The following is a 26,297-nucleotide window of genomic DNA, read 5'->3' as shown; positions in this document are numbered from 1 at the left end:
TTTGTTGGCTATGGATCCAACCACGGTCTCAGCAGTGCTGAAGTGGCCGCAATCCACTGGCCTCAAGGGTCTTCAGAGCTTCCTGGACATCGCAAATTTTTATAGGAAGTTTATTGGTGTAGGAGCAGTTCTCTCCCAGTACTCTGGGGAACTAGAAAGAGGGCACCTCTGGCGGAGAGATCCGTTCCAGCCAAACTACTGTTTGGCCAAACGGCATCCCCAGCACCCCTGCGGACGTGTGCAGTGCTGCACACGTTCTCAGCATTCCTGCGGACGTGCGCAGCACAGCATGATCCATGGTCCAGTGGCTGCCTCGCTGTGGGGCAGATCACGGCTAGTTTGAATTTCCTGCAGCCAAATCAGCCACAGGGGATTCGTTAATGAATGAATTTTCCTATCCAATAGCGCCAGGTGGCTCAATGTGATTGGGCAGTCTGCCCATTTAATGAGGCTCTGTCATTAGCACCCTTGCCCGTTACAACCTCTGTGTTAAAGTGTGCTTGGGTGTGTTCTTTTATTTGATTACCGCGTTAACCTATGTTCCCTTTCCTCGTGCCTTGTCACCAGCCCGGACTTGTTGCCAACAGCGACCCAGCCTGATTACTGACTTTGCCTGACTTCAGATTGTTCCTGACTACGCCTTCTGCCTCATCTTTCTGTACCTCACCTTATCAGACTGACCTTCTTGTGTTTGACCTTGGCCTGTATCTGGACTACGCAATAGAGGTTGTTGAAGGGATTACTGCAGTTGGTTGTGATATGTGCGCCCAGGCGCATTACATAACCTAACTGCATGTTTTTAGGAAAACTGGAGTACCTAACCAGGAAACCCATGCAAACACAGGAAGATTGTACAAACTCTTTGTATATAGTGTTCTGGACAATATTCAAACCTGGGACCTAGCGCTGCAAGGGGTGAGAGTGCTAGCCACTGAGCCAACTATTGACTGTTGAGGCCTGAGGGGTATACTTCAAGTATCAGGGAGGTCATAAATTGGGCACCAGGGAGCTGAAGGCCCTTTGGAGTTTAGGACAAGGAAGTCTTGCCACATATCTGTTGATAAGCATGATTGGCCTTTGGTAACGCAACCATTCATGTTTTTGCAGTGAATCTTTGTCTTTGTACTCAAGGCTAATGTCTTGCTAGAATGTGAACCTCCACTCAAGCCTTAATTCTGCTGATTACCGATGGTTTTTTTGCCCAACAGTTGCCTGATTTCTATTAATTTCGTCATGAATACTGTCTAGTTTTTCTGTCAATGCCAGTGAAAGAATTCCCACATTATAAGACTACCCCTACTATCTTTCACCACAAGGATGTTGTTTTCAAGGTGAGGATACGTGTTGGTTTTCATCATCCATCGTCCAATAAAGTATTCTCTCATGTTGACTGTTTATGTTTTCTGTTTAGGTGTTATGCTGCTACATGTAGTGTGGCCTTTTTGACTTTTTTTTACTAAGAGGAACCCTTAATATAACTTTCAATGTCTTGGGAAGCCCTGCTATAATTACTATATCCACAGCTCATGGTACATTAGTGTGGTGGACAGTGGGAAGAATGTAACCGTTACAGACAAAACACACCCATGTTGTCCCTTCCCTGCAAAAGTTCATTCTGTTGCAGCTCTACCACTACACCCAATATATAAATGCAGGATATAAATTATTATTTGCTCAAGGTTCCATTTTTTTCTAACGCTGGCCTTAACCAATTGTGTATACAGAAATGTTTTCATATCACGTTCTTCAATAAATCAGGTTCGTTTCCTGCTCACCATTTGTAAGCTAGGCGCAACTTTCTTGTTTACCAGACCACCTGCCTGTGTATTGTTCAGTTCTGTCAGTCACTTCAGTTCCACCGTCATCTAAAAATACTTCATCCAGAATTGTCACTGTGTCATTTGTGTACCATCTGGAAGCGATGTTTACAACTAGGAGGACATCAAATGTTGTTCATCTCTGGATAGCATTTAACCTCTTCCAAAGTCCTTTTAATGATCAATTTCTTGGGAAATGCTGCAATGTAAATTGATTTAAAATGTAATACCATCATTCTCGCACTGCAATTAACTAGCAGTAAATGCAAATGCCTGCTTCTCCTAAATAGTTGTAATCATCAGATTGTAATTACTGTAAGCATGTCATTGTGATTGCATTTCACAATATTTCTAATTGTACAAATAAATGGACAAGAGCAGAAATGAGCTATTCAAGTTGGAGTGTTGGAGGAAATAGGAACCTGAACTAAAATTAGGTCTCAAATGCAAAAGTTATCCTTTGAGCAGCATAGAGTTCCCAATCAGATAGTACGTACAAAAGTATGTAGACAAGATTAGGGGTGTTACAAAAAGAAGGGTTCCGATGTTCTTACACTTATACTTTGATACTCAATTCTCAACTTGTAAAACGAAAAAAAAAAAAAAAATAGTTCACCCTCCGTGTCTCACTCACCTTACCTAACCAAACCTAGAACAACCCCCAGATGACTTAATCTCAATCATAAAGGGGTTGACTTGTTCGTGCATTGTACCTTCATGCACACCTAAAAAAATTATTATGGGATAGAGCAAAATCTGTCCAGTGTATCTGCTTACTGGCCATCTATAGTGATCCTTTAGTAGAAGTGATGCATTGCCAAAGAAATTATCTTATTAAGTAAGCCTTCAACAAAAAGCAAAAGTTCTTCATCATTAGCCCTGGAAAATGTCCCATGAATACCTTTATTTCATTATATTGTCCTGACTACCAAATCTCTAGGAAGGCTTCTATAAAATGGAGGAACATTTTGCAATGAAATAGGACAAACTGTGCAGAAATTAAAATCAGTTAATTTCCTGATCTCTAAGCCCCTATAATAGATTCCCTTTCCAGCAGATGGCAGCAAAATCCTAACAACAATTTTAGAATTGCCTTCATATAAAAGATATCTAGGGGCCTTTGAAAGACATTATTTAACTTTTAAAAGCCACAATCAATACAGAAAATGCATTAGTTTTCACCTTTTTAAAACCATTATTATTCGAAAAAATGTCATGATTTTAAAAGCAACATCATGTCATCAAAATGTTCTCTTTCCAAATAACATTAAAGAACATTATTGTGCTTTGCCTCACTCTATTTTAGATCGTTTGGCTTTGCTCCTTTTTTGCTAAATGTTGGGGAGTGATTATACCTAGTGACCAAGTGGCATTCAAGCCTAAATTTTGTATTTTTCTCAACGGGGTTGGAGATTTAAAAACATTGTTAGGTTTTTATGTTTGTCTGAACGACAAGGAATTTGTAATGCTCTTGGGCCTGAGACTTTTGCTAAATGTGTATGTGTGTTTATAGAGGATGATGTGACAGGCAGAAGATCTGGGGGTTGAGGCAAAATATAGGCCTGATAAGTAGTGACAGGTGTTCGTAGAGCAGGATATATCCATAAAGGGGTCGAGCCTGTAGCTTGATGACCTCCAGATATGTATGTTATTGTCCCTATCCTACCCAATAAAATGTCTGCAAATAATGTGTAAAGAGTAGGTATACAAATATACAAAGCCTAAATACCCTGTTCCTCTATACCTAACTCACAGGAGTTTTATCATTAGTGGCCATCCAATGGATAAATAAGATTGCTATCTTCTCTCACCATGGTGCCAGTGGCAAAGATGGTTCCATCTAAGGACAGAGCAATACGTCCGCCATGGAACCGGCTGAGAAAATGGTGCGTTCTGAGGGTAGGTTTGGGTCCAGGGTGGCTACACACAGGTAAGGCTGTGCCATAATTGGCAAGTATGCTACATATTTGATGATTATGGAAGCAACTCACATCAGAGAGTTTAGTTTCTCTTTAAGGCTGGGTCTACAAGGACTGTTTGAAATCCAGACGTTTTAAAACTTGTCTTTAAACCGCTGGAAAATGTCTATGCCGCGCTTTGCCACCTTTTTACTGCGATTATGTTTTCAAGCATTTGTACACATGGAAAATAGCGGGAAAATGATGGAAAACGTTCCTATTTAAATCAATAGATACGTTTACTGCTTTAATTTTTAAATTTTTGAAACATTGAAAGTAGCGTTATCTATAACGCTCAACGCTTACAAACTTGGGTTTTTAAAGCCTCAGGTTAAAGGCTGGGAAAACAGTTTGTGTAGACTAGGCCTAAATTGTGCTTAACATAAGCATTTGGGCCATTGGAGCATTTAGTAGCTGCTACTCACCACCTTCGCCAGATGCCATGCATCCTAACACACGTAATGGAAGTGCATACAAATATATAAAAACACATGCAAACTGCCAGGAAAAAAAATGCATATTGAGTGTAGAAACATAGCTGTGAAAAAAACTGTGCACATTTGTGTCCTAGAGAATATTGAAAGCAGAGCTAAACCTGATTATTCAAAAACTGTGAGCAGGCAGGTTCCTTATCAAACAAGGGACAGACGTTGTCTCTTTTGCAATAAAACAAATTTCCTTGCCTGTTTGCAATATTTTCCATAATGTACACTGAGCTGTGTATGTGCAGTTTAGTGTTTAATCCTGGCATACCTGGCTGCTGGAAATGAATTAAATCCTATGCATATGTGCAGCAGTTACATTACTGCCCAATCAAAATGGCTAAAAAACCAAAGATGGTTAGAAGAGGACTGGGTGAAGATTTTAGCACTGGCAAATGAGTAAGGAGAGGTTAGTTTAGTTAGATAATTGCAGAAAGGCAGGTAGGTTTGTTTTATTACAAATGAGATATACAGGTAGTCCCCAGGTTAAAGACATCCGACAAACGGACGCTTCCTAGTTACGAATGGGGCTTCCCTGCTCGCTGTGTGCAGAACGGAGGCTTGAAGGCTGGAGGGGTGGTTTGCATGACTTGTGGAAGAAATCTTTTGCTAAACACAGCTGAGGTTGTGGGTGATCTTAGGGGGGTGAGCTCTTTCTGCAGCCTCTTGTAACCAAGACAAACTGTGCAGTTGTTTCTTTTTGCATATCAAAGCACAGCTTGCCCCAGAAGTTAATGGTTAAAGGTTCCATAAAGATTTTTTTTTTTGCTTTGTTTGTGATCAACTCACAGTGAGGATCTTATACAGTAATGACACCATGCTGCCTAATAATATGTGGAGACAAACATCTGTCCTAATTGCATTTATTAAAATAATGTACCTGTTCCCACTTACATACAAATTCAACAAATTCAAGAACAAACCTACAGTCCCTATCTCGTATGTAAACTGTAGTCTGCCCTTTCTCATATCAAGAATCTTCCTGCTTTATTTTTTAGCATTGGTTCCACTTCAACAATAGCATGCAAACACCAGGTATAATGCCTATATGTTTTGTTCATAATACAAGAGACTTCATCAGAGCATAAAGACCTAAAATGTTCTCCAAGTTGTTTCATGGTCTTAGATCCTTGCTGAGCATTGTATGGTGTAATTTTACTGCTTCCAACCCCTGTGCTTGGCCATTTACAATATGAAGTCAGAGGTAGGTACAACTTAAGCCCTCTGAAACTGCTAGGGCTTAGGGCTCTGTTTACAAAGCAGGGAATCTGACATTTCCTTTTGTGGGAAACTTACAGATTTATGTGTTCCAATAGCAGTGATTGATTCCCACCAGGGAATGTCAGATTTTTATAAATAGATCATTTGGAGTTGGCTTTTAAATTCCATTTTTACATGTACTGACAACTACTTATCAAAATACAGTGTTTTTGTAATGATTTTCTTTAAAATATTGCAGGCTATAATAGGTTTCTGTATCCTTAGCCGGGTAATTGTGTAATAAAATGAAGACCATTCTGGTTAGATACACTAATTAGAAGGAGGTCTCATCCATCCTCCATTAAAAACTGGACTGTTGATAAAAAGCCAAATGCAGCAGCCAAAGGACACAGCACAACACCTGAATTATTAAGCTCATTTCACTGCAGGCCTGGCCAGTTCTGATAAACAACAGGAAGGAAGAAGCATATGGGCTGTTTTTTTTGCACGCTGAATTTGTTAATTTTATTTTGTTTTTTTGTATACTCCTATTAACAGTTTTAATCATAGTCCAAGAAAAGTTCAGGAAAAATAAACTAACACTTTGTATCTGTTGCAAGAGACTACATAGAGGGAAATTGCAATATACATCCCGGATATATCACTATAAAATCCTAGTGATTTAGACTAGGTACCCAAAGATGTGTATTTTTAAAATTTTTTATGTGAAATCACCTTTTAACTATGTTATCAATACTGCTGGTACTGGCAAAATAGGATGCAATTTAAGATGTCGAAACATTTCACCAACGATTCCCGGAGAGACAAGCGTTCACATATAAAAAGCAATGCTTGAAAGATTAGGCTGTTAAGTTTCCTATAGATGAAGGTATGACAATCAAATACCTTATGTTTTGTGAATGCTACATTGTGTTTGTTATTGTAATAAAAGATCATTTGTTTTACCTGTAGTTGGCTAATTTGTGCATCTGGTTTTATACATCTCCATGACCCATGTGCACAAGCTTTGGACTTAGAAGTATGAAGTAACATGTAGTATTTGTAACATGGTGAGAAGTGTAAAGTTAAATTTGAAGGTTATTTCAATGTGTTTTCCTCCAATTCACCTGGGAAAAGAATTAAAGGGCTTGGCTGAGGCGGTAGATAAGAGTGTTGCTGCAGATTCACAGCTCTTTATTTTTGAATTTATGTCTGAAATGTCTTGGAAGAAAAGGGTGGGTCGGGCACTACATCCTTCATCCAAGCTGGGATGTGGGGGTGACTAGAAAGCACCTAGTGGATTGTAATAATAGGGAGTTTTCTTTTTAAAATAGTGGTGGAATAGTTGATACGGGTGATTTAGTTTGAAAATGGGGTAAAATAGCTGAAGCCTGAGGCCAGGAAGTTTAGACAGAAAGGAAAGCTGACCAAAGCTTAAGAGATTGGAGAACCAAGGTCTCCCAAAGTTTGGATTCACTGGACCAACAACCCTGAGCGAATATATCAGAGAGAATTTTTTTTTTCTGGTGGATTGTGATGTTCCTAATCCCCTGGCAGGTATAATATTGGTTGTATAATTTATGTTCTTGTTTTGGAGCGAATGAAAGTGGGCAGTATCCCATGAAATTTAAATTGGCATCTAAACAACCTTTATGCAAGAAGTGCATTAGAATTTAATCCCTATTAAGGTGTTTCTGGGTTACTTTCATTTGCTCCCAAGTTTATTTGATTTTGTGTTCGAGTGTTGTGAGTTGTTCAGAAGGAGTTGTTTAGTTGCTTTTGCAATGCCATTGAAAAGCAATTGTGATGCAAACAAATGGCTGTGTGCGTAAGCCCTTATGTCTCTGGAATAAATAACAAACTGCTCCTTGCAAAGAGGATTGTTCATAATTATCTCAGTTATAGAGATTCAGCTGCCTAAAGATTCTTTAGTATCTGGCATCATTCCAGGAGTGCGATCTGCCTGCTCCATCATTCATTGCTTTAGTCCACCATACTACATTCACATTTATATTTACAATCTTTTGAGATTGTATTACAATTTATTACAATCTTATATTATGCAGGAAAAGGAATCAAATAAAGCTATAGTGATTTTCAGTGTTGTTTCCTTTTTTTTGCCTTTGATTGCACTCAGTCAATTGCCTTACGTTTTCTCGAAGGCATTATTACATGCCAGAAATTTGTAAAAGAGTCCAAAAAAAATATGTAAAAATATAAGCAAAAGGCTCACTGTCACTGAGCAATACATACACACACACATACATACATGCGAATATACCTCTGAAATATACCTTAGCACTTACAAAGATCAGCGGTGCACTCACATGAGTCCCAGTCATTTGTATACCAAGTGTTGGTTGAAATGCCTCCATGCTTATTTGAGTGATGGTGGAATATACACATACACATACATACACACATACATCAAATTTTATATTTATAGATTTATATAGCTCAGACATATACCATAGTGCTGCACAATGAAACACTGAGCTAGACCCATCAGTCTCTGTACAGAGGAGCTGACACTCTAATGTCCCCCCACAGTCACACACTATTATTATACATTTATTTACCTCTGACATATACCACAGCGCTGTACAAAGATCAACTGTGTCATATGTCTAGCAAGCCTAATTTAAATGTGTTGATGCCTTTCCGAGTGATGGGGGAACATAGCAAGTTTGGTTGAAATGTCTCCACGAGTTTCCTAGTGATGACATACACACATACATCCAAATATAGCTCTGACATATAGCACGGCGCTGTACAAAGATGTCTGGTGCACTCACATGAATCTCAGTCATATGTATGGCAAGTTTGGTTGAAATGTCTCAATGCGTTTTCGAGTGATGGTGGAACATACATACATACACACAAACACCCACACAAATACACATACATACAATTTTTTATATATACATACTACATTTGGAGTGACATTCGACTTTTTGGATGAACCCACAGTGGAGATGCAGTGGAGGACCAAGAAAAGGACTTTTGGAGGAGTCACATTTAGGTCAGAGGGGGTAGAGGTAAGTATGGATGTTTTTTTTACATGATGCATTTTGTTTTTTTTAACTCTATTCTAGTGATATGGTTGCTTTTAACTGTCAAATGGTGGCCTGTTTGCTATGTAAGTTATGGTCATGAGCTCTTTCTAAATATTGGTACTCCTAAATATGGGTCTTCCCAATTTGGTTTCTATAGTCAGCAGTCACCCTACATATGTAGAAACTGATAGTCTTGTGTTCACTTGTTATATGGCAATTGTTGGTTTCATAGCTTCCTCTGGTCCTACTACTTTCCAGGGGCCAGAAATTATTGATTCAACTACTTTTACACCACTAACTATTATTTTCTTGTAAAAAATCATATGCTTCTTTGAAACAAACTGTTGAAACAAAAGTTATTTTATTTTAAAAAGCAACACATTTTATTACACCAGTGGTGGAGTTTTTGTCTCCATAAAATGGAAAAAATAGCTTATAAATGTCCTGCAATAAAATGTTTTTATAAAGCAATAATTGTTTACTACACAAAACCAAAAGTGGAAGAACAAAAATGCCTGCAGGATATACCAAAGGAAAGTATTCCACTGAAACAATTACCCTATTTTATGACTATACATAGAATAAACAGAAAAGAAAAAGTACAACACACAAATGTATACAGAATTCACTGAGCACATGGGAAAACTGCAAGAGATACAGATATTCTTGATGTGTTGACTGTTTTTTCTTTATCCTCTGATGTCCATTTAAAAAATAATAAAACCACTTGTTTAAAATCATTGATCTCAAAGGTGTAAAGACTTACAGAGAAAACAGCAAAGCAGTAAAAGGGTAAAACAGAGGGCATGAAGATATTACTGACAGTAAAATATTGTTTAAAGAGAACCAGTTAAGAATAGCTACCCGATAGTTTATAAATCTACACTCTTACGTGAAATGTGAGTGAAGTGACCCAGAAAAGAAATACAATTCTTCCTGTTCTTCTCACTTTTTTAAATTTATATACATATATCAGTTTTTGATGCAGAAGCCTCTGTACAGTGTCTTTGAAGTCAATGATTGGGTTTCTATAAAATCCCAAGAACCAGGGAATTCTATTCAACGTGGCACATGCTCCCTGCATCGAAATGGATGTCACTTTTGCTCCTCCTGTCAATGTACACGTTGTTGGGATCAGTTACAGCCTACGGGGTTGCAGGGTGCATAAGGAGAATGTCTCAGCACTCTTGTTTTTAGTACCCCAATAGTTGACTTACCAGGCAAGGTACAGTAGCTTCTGCATCAGAAAATGTGTACTCTATTTTTCTATTCTAAAAAGAGTAGTGGTGGAACACTAAAGAGATAAGATGGCCTTCTGCTCTTAAGCTGCGTACACACGGCAAATTTTTCTCGCCCGATAATCGGTATCGGCCAATTATCGGGCGAAAATCTGCCGTGTGTACAGTCGGTCGTCGTCCATCGTCCGACGACCGTCCTGGCGGATCCATGGACGATGGACGACGACCGATCGTAATGAAAGGGAAGGGGAGAGCGCGCAGCAGGGTGCCGCTCCGTCGCTCTCCCCCTCCCCTCTCCATAGAGCATGAACGGTGCTGTATGTACAGCATCGTTCATGCATCGTGCAGTCTTTTCTCGTTGGAAAGGATCGTGAAAGATCCTTTCCAACGAGAAAAATTGCAGGTGTGTACGCAGCTTTACAGAAAAGGTAAATATTCAGAATTTAAGCAATACTGACAATCCAGGAGAAAATATTTATATTTCTGCAAATGCCCATTGGTGACGGTGGCATTGTATAGTGTATTTTCTGGTTTTCATTGTTTGTATCCAAAAGCTCAAATGAGAAGGTCTGTAACTGTTGAATTTAAGATTCCTTTACTCAGTTATCCATTTCAAACCTTTGCCTGTAGGTTGAATATATTGAGAGATAGCTTCTAGGGATATTGAATAGACAGAATAGAAATTGCTTTGTGTAAGGCCATGCCACCTTTATTGTTCTCATTAGCACATAGATGTCAGTTAGATTTAGTAGTCACCTTGGAAGCCAAATGTGTTGGCAACCTACCTACTACCTACTGCCACAGGGGAGTCTTAAATAACCCAAAGGATCTATGTGCAATCTTAAAGCAGAGATAGACAAACTTTTACTTTACATAAAAGGGTATAACAAGGGGGAGAACCCTTTTATATAAAGTAAAAATTGTATTTTCTGTGCAACACCCTTTTTGCCTTTTTTAAAAAAAAAAAAAAAAAAGGGGCAGCACCTCCCCTTTCTGTCTTGATCGTCAAGGCAATAAAGTGTAGAAGTGTAGACCCTCTCGGGAAACCTATGTCATGCATCCCAAAAGGCTCTTGACTGCTATTTACTTTAATGAAAGAAAAGTTGCTGATCTCACGCATGCGCAGTGACATCGGCAATCTTTTTCCCCATCTACGTCACCCGATTTCACACCTGTGCAGTGCAAGATCGGGGGTGTACGAAGAAAAACCCACAAGAATAGTGAAGAAGATGGCGGTTCGGGACAAAGCGGAACCTAAGCAAAAAACAACTCCCAATATATTGATGGATCTGTGGGTTTAAAGGTAAGGTTTTTTTTTTATTTTGAGTTCAGTTTCAAGCAGTCCGATCTGCTCAACACAAAATAAAATCAATATTTTGGTAAGAATTTAAAGCACATTTTTTACATTTGATGAGAGATCACAATGTTTTAGAGTACACAGAAACTATGCTGAAATCACTTGAGCTTTTTAAAGAGTATCTTCCATAAAAAAAAACAATGATTCATTGAGCCTGATTTATTAAAGCTCTCTAAGAATAGAGAAGACTATCATGGATGAAGCTTGGTGATCCATCAGACCTGATTCACCCATGATAGTCTATCTTCTCCAGTCTTTGAAAGCTTTATTATTTTAAATCAGGTCCAGTGTATATAAACATTACTATGTAGCCTTGCATATCAAAAATAAAACTTTCTTGACATAAAATCCTTTTCAAAAATGTTGAAGACAACTGTACCCTGTATGGTGTGCATATTGATTAATATCTCATAATATCAAAGTTCCACAAGAAGCAATACTACTCTACATTTTTAATTCCATTATTATATCACTAGGTCACCTGTCACCACCTTCAGACTGACATGGGCTGGAGAATCAAGGGAGAGAAATCTCACTATCTTGGGCATCCACCAGGTATATATATACCCCTAAAAACCTGCATCTAGAGCCAAAGTTAGCCAACAAAGAATAACACTTAAACTTCAATGTATATCTAAGGAAAATAAGCAAAATAATTCTGCAGGAAAAGAAAACCTTCAGTATTCTGGTACATGACAGATTACCAAGGGAGATTGATTTCTTTATGTTTAACTACAACAAGAAAATGAAAGTTGAATTTGTTTAACTATGGAGCTGACTGAAGCTTATCTAGAGCTTATCAAAAACATAAGAATCAGTGAAGTGAGCACAGCTAAGATATTCATGGGAAGCCAATTTTAAACCAGGACAAATTTTTAGAGATAGATAAGAGTGTGGCTTGATTATAAAAAAGCCAAGCATCTGAGATACAGAATTAGAGAAGGTTATCAACCAAGAATAGACATATCTTTTATACTTGTAAATAGACTAATAGGGCTAGATGAGACCTTCAAATGATCACAGTCAAGGATCTCTGAATAAAAGGAGACTATAATATATTTTCATTTCGTACAAACTTTAATATTATTTCTACTTTACCTTGAACTGACTTTCACAATTTTACATATCTTTATTCATATAATTTTAATACTGAAATAAATGTAGCAGTTTGCAAAGGAACAACTAGATGCAGCTCTGTGTTTGACTGACTTATCCTCTCCACTTTAAAGTGGAATGAAATCCACAACATGTCCTAGGAACATAATGTGCAATATGCACAGAATGCTTGCATGCTATGGCCCTTACCCCCTCTTTTGCCCTCCTTCAGCAATACAAGAAACATAACTCCTCTGCTCTGTCTGCTTCTGCCAACCTCTTCTTTTAATCCTCTGTAGTTGCATCTTCTATCTTCGGCCATTTAATGGCCAGTAGTAATGCAACCCTCACACATACACTGATGTGACATTGTCCTAGGATCCAACTTCATCCTTGACATCTTACAGAAGGGCTAGGAACGTGTAATACACTTTTGGTTTTAAGTTTGAATAAAGTAGTGAAGGATTAGAACCTGCTAAGTAGAATAGTTCTTCCAATTGTTCTGATCACCAATTTTACCAGACATAATAGGAGAAAATCTAAATTTGTGAGCCTAAATGAGTAACTTGGAATCCAAGAAAATTCTTAACTCTGTGTAAACTTAACCCTGTAGAGAAGAAATTGCAATTCTACTTTTTCAGCTGCTAAACAGAACGACGGAGAAGCAAAGAGAAGGCAAGTATAGCACAAAATAGGAGCTTTCATTGCCTATTTGTTTTTTTAAGGTGGCAGCTCTAACTATCATATTTATCCTGGATAAAATGAAATGCAAAAAGTCTAAATTTCCCATGTTGCATGAAGTTTACAAGACTTTACAAGAGTCTCAGCTACGAATAGGTTAACAGACCAGATTCTCCCTCAATAAAAAAAAAATCAATGATAGCTACCACATAGGTTCTCTTTATGGCAGGTTCACACCTGCCGCTTGAGTGCTCAGTTTTGTGTGGCTCTCCATGGGTAGCCCCTTCTCAGTCGCTCAAGGACTTGCATAGCAGTGATGGTTCCAAAAGAACCAGTGCACATGTGACAGCCAGTGGCAGTGAGTGCTACTAGTACCGCTCACTGCAGCCACTATTCATTCCCTATAGGGGGCATGCTCTGGGAAAAACTACATGTAGGGTCCCCCCATGTGGCAGCGTTTTATGGTGTGAGGGAGTGGCCAATGCACTGCAACCACATTGCCAGTGTGAATAAGATCTTAATGTTATTATCATTTGGAAATGCACAAAAATGCAACATATTTTCTTTTAAACACAGTAATATACCTAGTGTCCTTTATATAGCTCATCTTTTCTTTTTTAACACTAGATGTAAAAATGTAACAGAAGTACAGTGTGTATGCATATCTTCATTGGGACTTGCATGAATCTTATGTTTAAAATTCAAGCATGCTGGAAAAACTCCAATTCAGTTCTAATCACTGGTGCTTTCCTTTACAGATCAAGGTTTAAAAATATAATACCAAAATAGAAAATGAATGTATTAAATACCATTATATAACAATAAAGCTGCTCATTATCTTGCATAGGATGTGGAAGCAATTAAAACTTTGTCAAGGCTAGCATTACATTTTTATGATATCTTGGACAACGCTTGCTTTATTAAAGACAGTGGCAAATAGCAGTCATAAAAAAAGTCATAAATACCAAACTTGGTACATAAAAAAATTAGAATAAACTAAATTATATTACAGGAAATAAAGCAAACACCAATGTCAGATGTTTGGGCTAGGAGACTGGTGGAGTTACTCACAAAAGGCTGCCTGACATCCATACCCATCTAAGAAAGCTGTATTTGATAATAGTGTCGATGCCCAGAGGACAACCAGAAATTTTTAACCTAGGAGGGAAACCATACTTATTGGCTCTTCCCTGTTGTGCTCTTGGCTTTATGGCAGATGGAAGCCTCTCCTCGGTGCAAAACACGTGAAAACCTGCTTGGAGTTTGCAGAAAAGCACCTGAAGGACTCTGACTGTGAGAAACAAGATTCTCGGGTCTGATGAAAATAAGATTGAACTATATGGCCTCAAATCTAAACATTATCTCTGGAAAAAAACAGGCATCACTCATCACCTGCCCCATACGATCCCAAGAGTGTAGCATGGTGGTGGCAGCCTCATGCTGTAGAACTGTTTTTCAGTAGCAAGTAGGGATGAGCAAGCAGGATTTCAAAACTCGATTTCGCGGCGAATCGGGCCGTTCTTGCTTACCGAACATGTAAGCGAGAACAGCCCGATTCGCCGCATAAATTCGTCCATCTAGATCGAATTTTTTGGGACCTACAAGAGCAATCGGGAGCGGAGCTGACAGCTCCGCTCCCCTGATTGCTCTTGCAGCCCTTTACTATGTGTTCTTGGATAGAGATTCTCTATCCAAGAACACAGGAGTAACGTGGCTGTGCTCATCATGGATGAATGCAGCCGTGGGAATTATCGCGTGATGATTCCCACGGCTGCATTCATTGATGCAGCCATGGGAATCCTCCTGTGTGCGATCTCCAAGCACTAGAGGTTAAATGAGGGCAAGCCCATCAGAAATTTGGAGGAAATTTTTGTGAGAATGTCAGAGGCATTCTCGCTCATCCCTAGTAGCAGGGACTGTTAGACTGGTCTGGTGTGTAAAAGCTGAATGAAACAAAGTACAGAGATATCCTCAATAAAAACCTATTCCACAGTGCTTAGGATGTTGGACTGGCCCAAAGGATCACCTTCAAACATGACAACAATCCAAAGCACACAGCGAAAACAACACAAAAGTGCTGAAAATGGCTGTCCACTGACAGTCTCTAGCCAACCTGACTGAGCTGGAGAGGATTTGCAAAATAGAATGGCAAAAAAACCCAATCTAGGGGTAAAAGCATCAAACTGCAACATAACAACATTGAAAAAAGTGAAGAGGATCTGAACACTTTCTGAAGCCACTGTAGCTATATACCACCTAATAGGTATCACTAACTATTGGTCCCTCTCTGATTGAATTACAAATGGGGTAGTGGACCTGATTTATTAAATTTCTCCAAGACTGAAGAATATTGACTTTAAAGAGAGAATATGGGTGATCCAGCAAACCTGGAATGGATTTCTTAAAAATCATTTGCTATTAGTTGGCAAATCTTTTTAATCCTAGGCCAAATCCATTCTAGGCTTGCTGGATGACCCAGGTTCCCCCATGCAATTCTGTTTTCCAGTGCTGAAGAACTTAAATCAAACCCAGTATCTTCATTCAGCCCCAACATGTTTCATTTCTGGTGACAACTCTTGCCAGAACTGAACTTAGGGGGGAAAGACAATATTTTAGAACTGTGACATACACAAGAGGGGAGGGGAAATATTCCAATGAGTATATAAAGAACATAGGGAGGCTTGTAAAGCTATCCATTTCACTTGGAGAAATGAGTCCTACATTGCTTCAAAACATAATCTTGATATGCTGTATCATTATGCTTTGCAAAGTCAGCATTTTTGAATTTTATGTAAATTGTACTGGCTCTTCTGCATACCCACAGCAAATAAAACTTAGGGAATATCTGAATGCCTTAGGGGAGCAAGATGGATTTTTTTCTACTGAGCTTTATAAGGGTTTTTTTTACCTTCTTCTAGATCAAGTGTTAGTTCAGGGTTTTATATATACACTTTTCTATTTATTCTATTCTATTTACTACATTCTCTCAAACATGCCCTGGTGGGAATCAAATGTTGCCTTTGAAACACAGGGACAATTGTTTTATAAATAGAGCCCCATGCATATTTTTTCAACATAATTAGTTATGCAACTTTGTGACTAAAAGTGGTAAATATCTTCACACAATAATTAAGTGAATATTGCCTACATATGTCAAAAGCAAAAACCTCTTTATTTATTTCATTTCAACATGAAAAAAATAAAATAAATGAACACACTTTATTGCATGAAGATTCTCAACTGTTCCAAAAACATGCAGTTAGGTTAATTGGCTTCCCCTTCCAAATTGGCCTTAGATTGTGGTAATGACATATGTCTATGGTAGGGACATTAGATTGTGAGCTCCTTTAAAGGAACAACTAGTGACATGACTATGGACTTTTTAAGTGCTGCATAATATGTTGGTGATATAATACAATTCTGGATAATATTACTAATAACTAACTAATATTAATAACTGTTACCTTGGGAGAACCTCCCTACCTTTTGCCATGAAGCAAACTTTTTTTTAAATTTGAAAACCTTAACAGCCTGAAGACTAAGAAAATCCCCAATGAAAATGGCTTCAAAGCAATTATCTATGTCATACAATTTTGCCTAGAAAGATTTTTTAAAAAGACTTTTTGAAGTACTCTTGACTGCAATCCAATATTCAAGAGGAGATGACCCTGTCAATCATTTAATCATCACACCATATCTTGGAGTCCTTTTGCTGTAGTTCTGTAACTTTAATTAAGCTTTAGTTTTTTTGTTGTCACTATTAGAAAGACTTTCAATTTAAACAGTTTTCAGATAAAGCAGCAGAAGGCTTTATTTGGGTCACACCACTATTCTGCAGTGAACAAGACAAGTAGAACGTATCACTTTCATCAAGTAATTTGCCGTTTCATTTTGTGCCAGCATAGTAAAAAGCAGCTCCGTAGTTTACTCCCTTATTGGGATTTAATTTCACACTTTTGCTGTCTGCTTTCACAAAATGACATTTTTTCACCTTTCTCCACCCTCAGATTGCTAAAGTCACGGTACATTGATCAGTATGAATATTTTGATACGTTCAGTGCTTTCTTGGCTTTACACTACTTGTATAAAAGTTTTTGAAGCCAATTTGGTTAGATCATGTTGGAGTAAGTTAGGATTTTATTATTATTTTTACACAGTATTTATATAGCACCAACATATTACCCAGTGATTTACAAAGTCCATAGGCATGCCACTAACTATCCCTGAAAGGGGCTCACAATCTAATGTCTCTCCCGTAGTCATATGACTTTAATTCAGTTTATAATATTATTTTTTGGGTAACAGAAAATCCAGTTCAAACCCTCCAAAAAATATTTTTGATCTGTATGTTCTAATGACAATCCACTGTGCCACTGACTGGGTATGTTTCGGAGGGGCGTAACTAAGCCGCTACCTGGTCTTCACTAGAGCCTCTGATGGTGAGGATAGGCTTGGGCCGCAGGGAAGCTGCCAGGTGCCACTCCAGAGCAACCCCCAGGTCAGTGGCAGCTGACCAGAGGGGTCAGGGTACTTGGTGCAAGCACAGAGGGGCTTGCGCAGCCAAGGGGGTGATGGCAATCAGACAAAGTCCAAAAACGTAATCCGAGATCAGGGTCAGGCGGCAAACAGGCAAAGTCCAAAGGTAAGTAAACAAAGTCTGGTACACAGTAAAGCAAACAGAGGAAACACCTTAGCACTAGGAGTTAAACAGGATAAAACCTTGAGATTGCTCAGGCAACTTCCTGTAGTAGGAGGTGCCTTTAAATACCTGCAGAGATCCAGCCATAGGCTGTAGAAACAGAGGGTGTGTATGTGTTACTTCATAGATTTAAGAGAGACACACCCATGCCAGCTCAAACACCAGAGCAAGTCTCCAGCAGGAAGGAAACTCAGGCATGGAACACAGGTAGTGGTGTTACTCTACCTGAAAGATAGGACCCGGTGCCCGTGCCTGCAATTAGGAGCAGTGGCTCCGGCACGACCTGCCACATTTTTTTAAAATAAAAATTATATAAGAAATCCATACATGTATTGTCATCCATTACCCAGGCCTTTCTCAACCATTTTACCATAAGGAAGCTCTTGAAATGCATTTAAGGTCCCCGGGAACTCCCACTAGTATTTATGATATGCCCAATTCATGTTACATTAGTCTTGTGGTCAATTAAATAAATGCCTCCTACTTTTTGCAAGTGATAAGAATACCATTCTTGTAGATGCCTAAATAGATCTTTGCTGTTAATGGTACAAACTTCTTTTGGCTCGAAGAACCCTTAGCAAATTTTGCAGAAATCCCAGGCTTTTATGGAATCCTGGCTGAGAAACATGGCTTTAGCCAGCCAGGTGTTTTTTTTTCAATCTGTTTCTTGTCTCTATGGTCAAATTAGTTGTATTTTTGTATAGGCTTACACCAGGCATGGGCAAACTATGCCCACCGGGCCATATACGGCCCATTAGGCTTTTTTAACTGGCCTGTTGAACTCACTCTACTTCAGTGGCTTTGCTGAACTAGATCCGCAGTCCACGGCTCTGGCAGGTGCCCCCCCAAGCGGGGTCAGGAGAAGGACCCCGCTGGGGGCGGCACTGGCCAGAGCCATGGACTATGTTCTCTGTACAAATCCTGGGTTTCAGGAGGTAAAGCAGGTGATTAAACAGCTGAAGATGAGCAAAAAGCCTGGACTTTGGCTATAATTAATGTATCTGTTGAAATATTTGGGATTTGGTCAACACTTTTGTTCATGGGTGGCAGGATTATATGCAACACCAAAAGCTTTTGTACAGTACTTGGACTTTCGCTCTCCATATTTTTTATTTGAGAGGGCCACTAGGCAAGGATGTCCACTCTCACCTCTACTGTTTGCCCTAGCAATAGAGCCATTGGCACAGGCAATTAGAAATCATCAAGATATAAGTGGGGTAATAAATGGAAAATATCACCATAAATTAAGTCTCTTTGCAGATGATGTTTTGGTATTTGTAACAAAGCCACAAGTATCTTTACCAAATCTGTTATTCTTTTTGTCGCAATTTTAGAAATTCTCTGATCTACAAGTAAACAATTCTAAAAGTAAGGCATTAAATAAATTTGGAACATTGAATAAGAAAATGGTAAGAACATTGCAGGAATAATTCCCGTTTAAATGGGAGGAGAAATGTTTGAGGAATCTTATACTTATATACATATAATAAATTATATGATGCTAATATACCTGACCTTTGTAGACATTTTGTAAAGTTATTGGACTCGTGGAAGAGATATCATATATCATGGTTAGGGAGAATCGCCTCGATTAAAATGACATGGTTATGCACATTTTTGTATCTGACACATGTTTTACCTGATTGAATGCCTTGTAAGATACTCACTAAATTACAGCAGAGAATGTTAGAATATATTTGGAACTCTAAGAGGCCCATAATATCTAAGAAGATTGTATATCGTCAGAAACCCAGAGGTGGGTTAGCGGTGCCATAATTATAACCCCTTTTATTAAGGTATTACAAACAAAAAGAAAAACCACTATGAGTCCACTTAGAGAAAGGGGAATTATCAAAAAAAGCGATTGAAAATATTTTATGGGTTACACCATCTAAAAAAGGAGTTATTCATAATCCCCAAATTCTTCAATCATTCAATGCAGATCTGGGATCAAGTTGGAAAGAGATATAGATTGATGACATCGTACAGGCCTGTAGCATTGATTCTAGGCAACCCTCAGTTTATACCAGGCTTTGAGCATCTGGGAAGGTTTTGTTTATGGAGAGAAAAGGAGATGTATAGAATCTATCACCTTCTGGATAGGTCTGGAATAATACCTTTTGAGATATTTCAAAAAAATTTTGGAATACCCAACAGAGAAGTATTTAGATATCTACAGATAAAGAACTTTGTGCAATCTAAACTAAGAGTTAGTGATAATATTAGAAGTTTAAGTGCATTTGAACAAAAATGGTTACAAGGCAGTATGGCTGGAGGAGCAATATCAATTTTTTATGATACTCTTCCAACAGCTAATACAGAAATTAAACCTATATATATAGCCCGTTGGGAAGAGGATCTAGGAGGTGCTATGGAGCAGGAAAAGTGGGAACAAATACGGGAGACAGCAGCACATTTTAGTATAAATACACAGGCACTGGAAGCTAATTATAAATTAATCATACGCTGGTATATGGTACCAGAGGGAATGGCAAGCATTTCATCAACAACCACAAATAGATGCTTTGGAGGGTGTAATGAGAGAGGTACGTTATATCATACCTAGTGGGAATGTCCTAAGATCAGCAAATACTGGACACAGGTAAATCAGATAGCATATCCCCTAACAGGTGGAGTGTTTGTGAAGAGCCCGGAAGAAGCGTTATTAAATCTTCAGCCGACAAGTTTTACTAACAAGGAATTAAATTTTTTAACATATCTGTTTATTTCAGCCAAGATGGTGTTGGCAAAGGCCTGGAAATCATCTACACCCAGTGTGGAACATGTTAAACAAAAAATGATGTGGATTTTGGTAAATGAGAAAATGAGGGCAATACAAAATGATAATACGTCTAACTTCCAGATTTGGGGACCCTGAATAGAGTTTTAAATCTCGATGGGATATGCCTATATGTCTATATAATTTAAAATCAATATATACCCTATGAAACAACGAAATAGACCTTTCAGAACAAGGAGATTTTTTTTGTTTTGTTTTTTTTGTCTTGTGTTGTTAGGTGTAATAACGGGTAGATTAGAGGAGAGAATTCATAATTTGCGATATGGTAGGGTATAAGGATAATTAGACTTTATTACTGATAGGAGGGTGGGAGATTATAATTCAGAAAGATTGGAGAATTTAAACCCCAAAGGCTATACTATTCTTAAATGGGAAATATATTGTTTTTTTTTTTTTTTTTCCTCTCACCTAAATTAAATTTTACTAGAAGAATGGTGGACACTTGTTAAGATTTAGAAGTTATCACAGTGAAGTTACGAATTAAAGTTTAATTGGTATATTTTTTTAGCACCTAGGAAGGGAAGGGGATTTACGATTCACGCAAGATTTTTTTTTTGGGTATATTTTGTATTAAGAAACAATAGCACAATAGAAAAGAAAGAAAATATAAAATTTTAATATAAAAGTATAAAATTAAATGAGATGCACTTAAAAAAAATAATTTTGTACTAAGTAGTATTAGGAAAAATAAGGAAAGGAAAAAATCAAAAAAGGAAGGAAAAGTATAAAATCACTTAAAAGGCACTTATTAGAATAAATTTGTTATATTTTCTTTCTTTTTTTTTCTCTTCATAAAGGCAAATATTGTGAAGGATGTTCTATGAATTGCAAAATGAAAAAGGAGATGAATTTATTGAGTGTATAAATATGTATAAAAGTAAGATAATGTTTCTGAATCTATATGGTAATGGGGGAACATATTTATATTGTGAATATTACTTACCTTGAATAACCTAATATTGTGTGTTTATTCTATATGAAATTTATTAAAAGAAATAGAAAACAAACAAATCTGGGGTTTGGGGAAGTGGGTGGAAAAACCCGCTCACTCTCCCATTGCAGGCTCAAATCTTATACCCGTCTCTTCGCTCCATCCATCTGATCTTGGCCCGGCCCCCCTGCCAAATTTTAGAACCCATTGTGGCCCCTGAGCCAAAAAGTTTGCCCAGCCCTGGCTTAGACAGTTAGGAGGGATTAAAACTTTGGGATTTTCAAAGTTTTTTACAGTGAGAGTAAATCCCACCTTTGTAAACTTTTTACTTGAGCAAGTGTCCCCATTGGATAATTATCCATCATCTACTAATGTCAACTATCAAAGGTTGGATTTACCCAAAATGTTATCCTATTGACAAATAACACCAGTATATGCAGATAAATCCTCATAATGGAGAAACAGTCGATAAAAAAATTCCAAGAAGGGTTCTTCTTTCCCCTCTATACCTAAAAGTGGAAAAAGGTTGCACTATAACAGTGGTCGCCAACCTTTTGGACCTCACGGACCACTGAATCCACAGAATCCAGACAGCGAAAGTATGAGGAGCCGTGTGTCACTCATAGAGGAAGTGACGTCATGATGTAATAACTGGCCCACTCTCCAATTGCAGGCTCGGACCTGCTTGCTAACCATCCTGAGGGAAGAGTAGCGCAGGGCTGTGGACGCAACAAAAGTTGGGTCCACAGCCCCGCTTTATTGTCCCCCAGGATGTTTTGCAAGCAGGTTTGAGCCTGCAATTGGAGAGTGGGCGGGTTGTGACCATACGGGGGACTGAGCCGTGGATCACCAAAATTCCTGCGGACCACGAGTTGGCGACTGCTGCACTGTAAGATAGGATAATGTTTTGTCAGCCTTCAATACATTGCCAATAAACATTCCTACTTTGCAAATGCTTCTTCTCTGAATCTCTGAGTGTTTCTTAAATATAAAGCAAGTGTAAGTGTTTTTGTTAACCCAGCATCCAAGCCATATACAGACAGGCACTTGTCAAAGTCTTTTAAATATATAAAAAACACTTTCTTAGGAAACATAAAACTGACAATTGTGTCTGAGGAAATTGTCCATTTTATGAGTTATCAGGTTTTATTTTTGGAGCCCTGTAGGAAACACAAAGCAAGATACACAATCACAATGCAAGGCTCCTACCAACTGTGTGCTAGACTGCCATTCACAATAAATAAGTGGAGGAAATAGACTAAAACTGTACTAATCTTCAGAATGGAAAGTGTGAAATAGCTTGCTTTGTCCCACATTCTGCACTTATGTAAACACGGATGTCAATTGTGACTTGAATAATAATTTCTCAGCAGAACAACTATTTATGTGCAACAAATGAAAAAAATCAGGGGATTGTCACATAACAGGAGTTTAAATATAAATTTAAGGCAGATTAAAAAAATACAATTTATTGCTGTTGTATATTCATTTAGACCTCAATCAGTCTTTATGTAACCCTTCTTTAAAAGTTAGACCCCAGTCAGCCTTTTCAATAACTTTCAGGTCCTCCTTCTATTTAGTAAAGGTTTACTAATTATTTAGTCTAGGGTGGTAAGCAGAAGACAACTTTAATTTTCAGTTTCCCAACAGCCAGACCCATTCTTTGATACACTCCAACCCCGGAATGGGGTCCCTCAATTATTTTTATTCTTATTACTCAGTATATATATATATATATATATATATATATATATATATATATAGCGCCGACATATTATTCAGCACTGTACAAAGTCCTAGTCATGTCACTAGCTGTCCCTCAAAGGGGCTCATATTATAATGTCCCTACCACAGTCATATGTCATTAACACAGTCTAAGGTCCATTTTTGGGGGAAAGCCATTTAACCTAACTTTATCAAAGGATTCTTTTTCCCCAAACGCAATTTTATGTATTTAAAAGTTAGTTTTCACAGTTTAGACAATCTTTCTGCAATACCAGTTCATAAACCACATTACCAACACCTCCAGGAATATCAGCTCTAATTCACAAATTTTTGCCATCAGCAAAAAGATATTTCTTGACCACCCAAGCTCCACATATATCATTTACAAACAGAGTTTTTAGAGCAGTACCTAGTACAGAGCCTTAATGTACATCACTAGAAGCTGGTCTCGATTCTGGAAGGACCAAATTTACAATCACACTTTAATATCTGTCCTTTAGTCAGCTGTGTATCTACTGAATCACCCAAGGGGGTCCTAGTTTGTACAATGATTTCCTTAAATTGTTATGCAAAACCTCCTTGCTAAACTAATATAGTCTATGTCTACAATACAACCCTGATCCAAAAAAAATTGTCTCAAAAAATTAAATCAAATTAGGACATAATCTGCTCCTAATAAAATTATTCTGTCTCGAGTCCAGCAATGTGTTTTCTTAAATGTTTTGCTCTTTTTTATGAGTGATTCTATAAATTTTGTTATTACAGATGTTAAACTCACTGACCTATTGTAATGCGCCTGGGCACACAAACCACAGCCAACTCCAAGAATCCTTTTATCAAGTTTTATTATCGTCATAAAACAAGACAAGGGTTAAATACAGATGGTAAGTCCGATAAGCGTAGAACAGGAGGGTAAGGCAAAGGCAGGTCAGGAACAATCCGAGGTCAGGGCAGGCAGAGTTCAGGCAGAATCAGATTTCAGACCAGGTCGCTATGGTAATGACAAACGGGATTAACATAAACCAACACAAAGAACGCACCCCAGCACACTGTATTCACAGAGGCTTATAGCGGGCAATGGTGTTCAGGACAGGTTCAATTCAAACTAACTATGTCCCGCCCCCCGGCGAGGCAGCCGAGTGCCACGCCCCGGGGGGGAATAAGAGGCTTGTGTGGTAGCGCGCGCACCTCTTCCCAAAGCACCCCTGGGACGTGCCCTACTTTGCACCTCCACAGGAGTGCTGAGAACAGGACTTTCTGTAATCACGTCCATAGAGATGCTGGGGATGCCGCCTGGCCGAACAGTAGTTAGGGAGAGACACACTGTGAGCAGGGCAGCAGCCTCGGCCATGCTGCCTGCTGCAGCGGCGTCTCCCTCTGCGGCTGAGATCTCCAGGGACGCCGCGGGCTCGATGGACAAGTAAGTTCCTTACACCTATAGTAACATTACTAGCTAGCTTCGTTCTTACTGCTCTTCTTCCACCATTCATGGGGATTTTCTCCAATTAGGAATGATTAATTAATAGATCAGGTAATGGGTCAACAAGTACTCCTTGAATTTTTCCTTAATTAGAACCTCCTCCACTAAAAACAGTATGGATGGCCCTCCAATGTTTTTTCACCTACTTCTGAGTAAATTGAACTGTTTAATGGTTTAGTGTTATTTTAATGTTGTTTTGGGAATTAGCAAAAGTAGGAAAACAGTATTGTCACCAAAATTTTTAAAAGCATGTGGTTTATCTGTAATTTAAAACTAAAGTATATAGTCTAGACCAGTGTTTATTAACTAGGGTTCCTCCAATTAGGGTTTTCTTCACAAGTCAATAATTTGTGACTCTCAGGTCAGTTTGCCAGATTTTTATGAGAAACCTAGTAGGCAGGTAAGTCTTATTATTGAAGAAGGGACTTCTCTTTTTGCAGTATTGACCTGCCTGATCATGCAAACTTAAAAGTGAAACTTTAGTTCCTTTTTTAGCCAGTGTCCTATTGGAAGATCATCATTTTGACAGACAGATATAAAAAAAATAACAGAGATTCGGAACCGTTCCTACTCTATCTAGGAAATACGAAATACGGCTAGATATATACTCTTTATTCAGGACTCACACACCGGAACTAAAGGGTGCATTCAAGGTTTTAGGAAAACTGGTTGATGCTTTTTACATGTTTTGTTAATGCTTTGTGAGTGTTTGCTGAATGTGATGCACTTAGAGCAGTGTTTACAAGCAGAGGTGAAATTGTACTGTGTGAACCGGGCTTCAAAGACGGGTCATCATTGTACAAAGTCAGAAGCAAGATAATTCCAGACTGAAAAATGATTACATGTGTTTGAAATTTTCAGTGTCTAAAGATATCCCTGTTTCATATCTTGTCAAAACAATGCATGAGCAGATGCTGCTATTATTATATAGAGATGGCCCAGATTTTTTCATGCATTAATTCGTCTTTCAGTAGCACTTTATACAGTGGACCTGAACTGGTTCCAAGAGGAAGTCAAGGAAACTTGATTCAGCTAATGTAGCAGAGTTTTTCAAAGTCAGTGAGAACTTCCTTAAAGCAGACCTAAATGAACATGCTCAGTCTCCATGGTTGAAAGAACTGAACTCCAATTTATGAAAGTGGCAGGGTAGAGACAATAAGGATAGGAAGAAAGGGTTAGAAAATAGTGTATATCCTCTAGCCAAGAAATGACCGTAACATAGCAAACTGGAAAATGTATCACTATATACAAATCCATAAATAAGAATTTGCATTAGGGACCAAAACTTACACAGAAGGTGTCAGCGTCAGTGTAACATTGAAACAACCTTGAACTTCAACCTTCAACCTTGAACAATCAGATAATTTCAGCCTAGGCAAAGTCATTTAATTGAAGATCATTATTGTTTTTGTCAATTATGAAAACATAGTCATTATCATACAGTTCCGTGAGTTTCCTCAGTCTTATTAGGGCATCAACTAATACTGGCTTGTGGCCATTTCTAGCAAACTGTATGCGTTTATTATTGTTAGTGTATGTAAACCCATTCTGATTTTTTTTCTTGCGCGGATTAAAGACATAGCCATGGAAATGAATAGATTGCAGACTGTTTCAGTGATTTTTCCTCTTTCTGCTACCATTTGTCTGCACAGTTAGTACAACTGCTGCTCCTCTCCTGCTCCTCTCCTGCTCCTCTCCTGCTCCTTCTAGCTTCCAGGGTCACTGAGCATCACCGGCATTATGCAAAGCACACATGGGGAAGCCGTTTTTCCTGCTGC

At 38.3% G+C, this 26,297-nt stretch overlaps 1 protein-coding gene across 3 annotated transcripts in view; it reads left to right on the top strand.

Moving 5' to 3' along the window:
* OXSM (3-oxoacyl-ACP synthase, mitochondrial) overlaps nt 1-26,297 on the top strand; it is a 98,827-nt gene that overhangs the window by 14,272 nt on the left and 58,258 nt on the right. The window contains exon 4 of one of the 3 annotated variants that reach the window (XM_072412400.1): nt 1,209-6,428. The exons of the other annotated variants lie outside the window; for them this stretch is intronic. Coding sequence (XP_072268501.1) covers nt 1,209-1,248 — 40 coding nt within the window. The 3' untranslated portion in view covers nt 1,249-6,428. Of the gene's footprint in view, nt 1-1,208; nt 6,429-26,297 lie in introns of those variants that run through there. 3 annotated transcript variants of the gene reach the window in all.

This window comes from Pyxicephalus adspersus, chromosome 5, assembly GCF_032062135.1.
Source record: "Pyxicephalus adspersus chromosome 5, UCB_Pads_2.0, whole genome shotgun sequence".
Classification (NCBI taxonomy): Eukaryota; Metazoa; Chordata; class Amphibia; order Anura; family Pyxicephalidae; genus Pyxicephalus; species Pyxicephalus adspersus.
The sequence above is the reverse complement of the archived record's forward strand: the minus strand, read 5'-3'. Positions and strand labels throughout refer to the sequence as shown.